At 47.5% G+C, this 5,682-nt stretch overlaps 1 protein-coding gene across 1 annotated transcript in view; it reads left to right on the plus strand.

The window, feature by feature from the left end:
- Positions 1 to 4,050, plus strand: part of eva1aa (eva-1 homolog A, regulator of programmed cell death a) — an 82,815-nt gene extending 78,765 nt beyond the window's left edge. The window contains exons 7-8 of the mRNA XM_076272527.1: positions 1,688 to 1,834; positions 2,626 to 4,050. Coding sequence (XP_076128642.1) covers positions 1,688 to 1,834; positions 2,626 to 3,083 — 605 coding nt within the window. The 3' untranslated portion in view covers positions 3,084 to 4,050. The remainder of the gene's footprint in view (positions 1 to 1,687; positions 1,835 to 2,625) is intronic.
- Positions 4,051 to 5,682: the final 1,632 nt, after the last annotated feature.

Consider the following 5,682-nt stretch of genomic DNA (forward strand, 5'->3'; position numbering starts at 1 on the left):
AGTTGCCGAGGACTGAGACGGGCCTGCTCCGTGACAGCTGACGTGACGACCCCTCATCAGCGTCAGCGCCGGCCCCCGCGCTGTTGACTTTACCCACCTCAGGAGAAGCCGCAATGGACGTGATTGACGCGCGAGGCTCGAGTTACAGTGTTTACACACAGTCTGCACCATGTTGCTAAAAACACTGGACAAAGGGAAGGAAAACACTGCATGAAGTACAGAGAGGAGTGAGGGAGGAAGGACTGCATAGAGAGAAAGAGGGGAAGAGAGAGAGAGAGAGAAGATAGAGAAAGGGGGGGAGAGAGAGAGTGAGAGAAGATAGAGTAAGAGGGGAAGAGAGAGTGAGAGAACATAGAGAAAGAGGGGAAGAGAGTGAGAGAAGATAGAGAAAGGGGGTAAGAGAGAGAGAGAGAAGATACGGAAAGAGGGGAAGAGAGAGAAAGAGAGAGAAAGAGGAGAAGAGACAACAAGACAGAGAGGGGATGAGTGAATGAATGGGCAAAAAGAAGGGAGGTGGGAGATGGAAAGAAGAGAGAGAGAGAGAGAAGCTGAGCGAGTGATTAGTAACTCTGTGTTAACATATTGTTGCACAGGGCTTCTGCCAATGTTCCACTACAGTTGGAAACGTTGCCAACGCAGAACTGTGAGCACGGGGCAGTCTATGTGAGGGAGAGTGGAAACGACCACCACACATATCAGCTATTGGACTATCAGCAAGCATGGAGCCACATAGCGACAGATGGCAACGGGCCTGCACTGGGGAGCAATTCCCAAAACCATAGTTGCTAACTTAGTTAGCAACTTTGTTGGTTGCAATGCATTTTCCCATTGCCAACCAGCTAAGTTGCTAACAAGTTAGCAACTATGGTTTTGGGAAACGCACCCCTGGCTGGGATCAATCACAGAGTCCGCAACGAAGCTCCAGTCCAGCACGTAGAGACACAGCGATATGACATGACTAAAGAGGCTGATGGGAAAAGCTGTTGAAGGGGGTCGTGTGTGTCGTCATGGTATCGAGAGCTTCCCTCACCAGATGTCGTACTTCACCACCGTACGCAGCCACAGAGCCAAGCGGACCCCTCTCATCACGGGCTGAACTCCGAGCGCGACCGCTAAAGCCAAACCCTCCCAACAACACCCACCCGCTCAGTTTCCGCCCGCCGGCCCTGTAATTCCATGCGTCTCAAAGCCACCGCCGACCCTGCGTCTCCCGCCATGACGGCTCTAAGTATAAACTCCAGCTCTGGCCGCATGCTGGATTAGGCCGTAAACACACTCGCACACAGCGCCTGCTCGCTGAGCTCTGGTGTAAACACTGCAGTGATTTGAGCAATTAAAACACACACACACACACACACACACACGCACATTTTAGATATTATGCAAGCCACGATGGAAAAAACTGTTTTGATAACAGCAAAGTTAACAGCAAAGCCTTTTATTTGTAGATAAACTCAAACCCATGTATTGTGTGTTTTATATGCATACAGACTCCGATGCTATAATCCATGGTTATGAGACTGTCAAAACATAAATCATGTGTAATGTATATCAGGAGACTAACCACAAGCAGACAAGACTGGATCTACAATCATGTTTTAAAATACACACACTGTATGTGTATTGGCCGAGTATATCATGTCTGTGCGTGATGGGAGGATGAAGGCGTGCGCTCTCTCGCTCGCAGGGAAAAAAAAGAGAGGGAGGGAGACGGTGCCGTTCTCGGAGGAGAAGAGCTCGCGGCCGTCGCTGCCCCCCAGCGTCAACGCCACGGCCCTCAGCGCCGACATGGCCCTCATCAGCAGCGCCCTGGCAACCTACACCTACATCGCAGGTGAGCCACACACACACACACACACACACACGTAAACACACACACACACACATTAGCAGCGCCGTGAAAACCTACACCTACATCGCAGGTGAGCCACACACACGTAAACACACACACACACACACACATAAACACACACACACACACATTAGCAGCGCCGTGAAAACCTACACCTACATCGCAGGTGAGTCACACACACGTAAACACACACACACACACACACATAAACACACACACACACACATTAGCAGCGCCGTGAAAACCTACACCTACATCGCAGGTGAGCCACACACACGTAAACACACACACACACACACACGTAAACACACACACACACATATTGGCAGCGCCGTGACAACCTACACCTACATCACAGGTGAGCCAAACACACACACACACACACACACACACACACACATTAGCAGCGCCCTGACAACCTACACCTACATCACAGGTGAGCCACACACATACACACACACACACACACACACACACCAGCAGCGCCCTGGCAACCTACACCTACATCAGATGAGCGCCAGCCCTCTCACACACACACACCCAATCACAGCTGATATCGACACCTACATCACAGGTGAGTGCCCGCCATTACGGTGCTGCCTACCATGTCATCTGATTGTGTACTGATGGAGTCCTCTGTTTCTGTGTGTGTGTGTGTGTGTGTGTGTGCGTGTGTGTGTGTGTGTGTCTGTGTGTGTGTGTGTGTGTGTGTGCGTGCGTGCGTGTGTGTGTGTGCGTGTGTGTGTGTGTGTGTGTGTGTGTGTGTTTTACAGAGCACACGGAGCGGGCAGCGCTCTACTTTGTGTGCGGCGTGTGCGTGGGCCTCTTCCTCACGCTCTTCGCCCTGGTGGTCCAGATCTCCTGCCGCACCGACTGCCCGCGTCGCCCCTTCCACCGGCCCTGTCGCTCCGGCTCGACCTCGGCCAACCGCCACGCGGGCAGCCGGCGTCGTCCATCGGGCCGGGGGCCGCACCGCAACCGCCACGGCGGCGTTTACACGGACAGCGACTTGACGGACGACTCGGACGACTCGGACTGGGACACGTGCTCGGACCTGTCGGCGCGGCGACACCGCCGCTTCGAGCGCACGCTCAACACCAACGTGTTCACGTCGGCCGAGGAGCTGGAACGCGCCCAGCGGCTGGAGGAGCGCGAGCGCATCATCCGCGAGATCTGGATGAACGGCCAGCCGGACGTGCCGGGCACTCGCAGCCTCAACCGCTACTACTGAGGGTCGGCCGGCGAAAACCTGTAGTCCGCCATGAACTCGCCTCCTGCCCTCCAAGCCCATCCCTTGGCCGACGAACACTAAAGCAAACAAACGTAAAAGAACAGGACAAGAAGGATAAAGGTCAAGGCAGACAAGGGTCTGGTCGCATCTGGGCTAAGGGCTCAGTTTTGGACTTTTTTTATTTTATTATTATTATTTTGAATTATTTTTATTTGAGTTATTTGAGTTTGTGCTTGACTCCGACGGATGTGACGTTAAGATCAGTGTGCGTGCCTGAGACTGTCCACTCCAACGGATGTGACGTTAAGATCAGTGTGCGTGCCTGAGACTGTCCACTCCGACGGATGTGACGTTAAGATCAGTGTGCGTGCCTGAGACTGTCCACTCTGACGGATGTGACGTTAAGATCAGTGTGCGTGCCTGAGACTGTCCGCGTCTGATGCTCCCCGCCCGCTCTCGCCGGCTCTCTCCTCCCTCTCTGTCGTGGGAACGGGCTGCCTCTTGGGTCGGGTCGGGTCGGGTCACAGCGCCGGTCCAGCTTCACTCCCACACGTCAGCCTCAAACACAGGGGCCCCTGAGGTGACCCTACTGGGTCGACACTACTCTGCACTTGGCTTCCTGACGTCTAACCAAGCCACTCTTCCTGGAAGTGGAGGGTGATGGTTGTTAGAGTTTATTTTATTTCAAAAACCCAAAAGGACTTAAAAAAGAGCCTTATGGAACATGTTTTTGATTTGTGGCAGCTCTGGATGGACACTAAATGCGGTTGTGTGGACAGGACCTCTGCTCTGGCACACACTCTTTTCTTTTTCTCTCAGTCTTTGTCCTCACAGAAGGTCGACACTTTCAGCAGCATTCAAACACACAGGAAGACAAAAGAATAGTGCCTAAACTCGAGGTCTGTTGAAGGACATTTTATAATATATATATATATATATATATATATATATATATATATATATATATATATATATATATATATGACCTCAATGTTAACCACACTGCCAACCTTTTGAAACCAAAAGAGAATAATGTTTGGTATTCATCTCAACCCTTATGAAATCTATTTTTACTATTTAATAGTTTTATTGTTTGCTTTTTTTGTATCTAAATGGTAATGAGATATTTTTATACAGTGGCAAAGCTTTGTCTGACACCTCAGGGATACAATCCTAGTGTTTCTGCATACGATTGTTGATATTTTCTTCCTAAGAAGGGGATACTTGCATTGCTTGAGATGTGTCAGCTAAAAAAAACACCATTTGAAAAACCTCAAAGAGGTTGAGTACTTAAAAAAAATCTATATAAAATATATATTGATATGTTATGCACAGTGGAGTGCCTTATCCTGCTTATGGGATTTCTTTGGTTTATAGGGCCCAGTCGAAATGTAAATTATTGATCATTTCATTGATCATGTTATTTTTTTGATACTGATGCTATTTTCTTATGCCCCTTGTTCAATTTCTTACTGACTTTGGTGAAGTGGTTTGCCAAAAGTTATACTTATCATATAATGTAGTAGGTGGAACATCTCCCATTAACTAATTTAGTTGGTGCTAAAAGCTAGCTAGTTGAGTTTGTGGGAAACATCGCCTTTTCTATTACTAATGTCAAATTAAGAACATGATCCATTAGGTCGTGTTTTGACTTTGCACATGTTCTAAAAACTGACATCAAGATGATTACACACATGATTTGTGACAGTCGTTTCGTTGGACATGATGGAGTTGATATATAAGCCAAGAGATGTACCGGTGTGAAGTCTTTTGCCAACCAGTGCCTGTCAGGCTATGCTACATTTCTGTTACTTTGGTAAGGTTGAAAAGTCTAAGATGTTCAGGTCAGAAACTCAACTGAAGTAAGCCTACCTTTCCATAATTGATTTAGTGATATGCAGTTTGAAACAACTGGCCTAAATACACTTGACTACTTGTGATTGAGGAGGTTGTTGGTCTAGCTGCCTGGCCAGTTGTAAAGGGCACAGTATGATATGCTATCAAACCTATACACTCACATGCTCATAGCAGAAACTAGTGTAATTCATTCAAATTCTGCCTTAATAGAAATGATCTAGGAGCTTGTTACGCAAGATAAACACTGGGCAGAAATTGACCCTCCATGCAAATTAAGGACACACTGATTATATCGTGTAGACTTATCTAACAGGGAATGTTCGGTGTTGAAGTACAATTCTCTCTTTGGATTCTGTATTCTGTCCATGTATTCTATCTGCAAAATAAGCTAGTCATTTCAGTGTCCCTGGTCTGGTATTTTGCCACTTAAAATGAAATGATGTAAAATATTGTTGTTTGCTTTTTTTATTTTTCAAAGAGAGTACATACTGAGATGTTGCATTAGAGATAAAGTCCTATTCCATCTGAAGAACATGAAAGAAGGAAACGGTAACTTTGTCAATGGCTGGAGGCTATGTGAGACCAAAAATCCACTTGAGCTTGGAATAAACTGCTTATGGAGACACGAGTTGTGTCGCTGTGTAATTTATTTTGTGTTGTAGCGCCATCTGCTGGTAATGTCTATTGTTATGGTTATGGTATTTGGCAGACACTTTTGTCCAAAGCAACTTACAGATAAAAA

Source organism: Alosa pseudoharengus, unplaced genomic scaffold (assembly GCF_046254945.1).
Source record: "Alosa pseudoharengus isolate Yale_2024_CS ecotype anadromous, Long Island Sound unplaced genomic scaffold, YU_APseudo_1.1 YU_APseudo_1.1_scf_7, whole genome shotgun sequence".
Lineage (NCBI taxonomy): Eukaryota > Metazoa > Chordata > Actinopteri > Clupeiformes > Clupeidae > Alosa > Alosa pseudoharengus.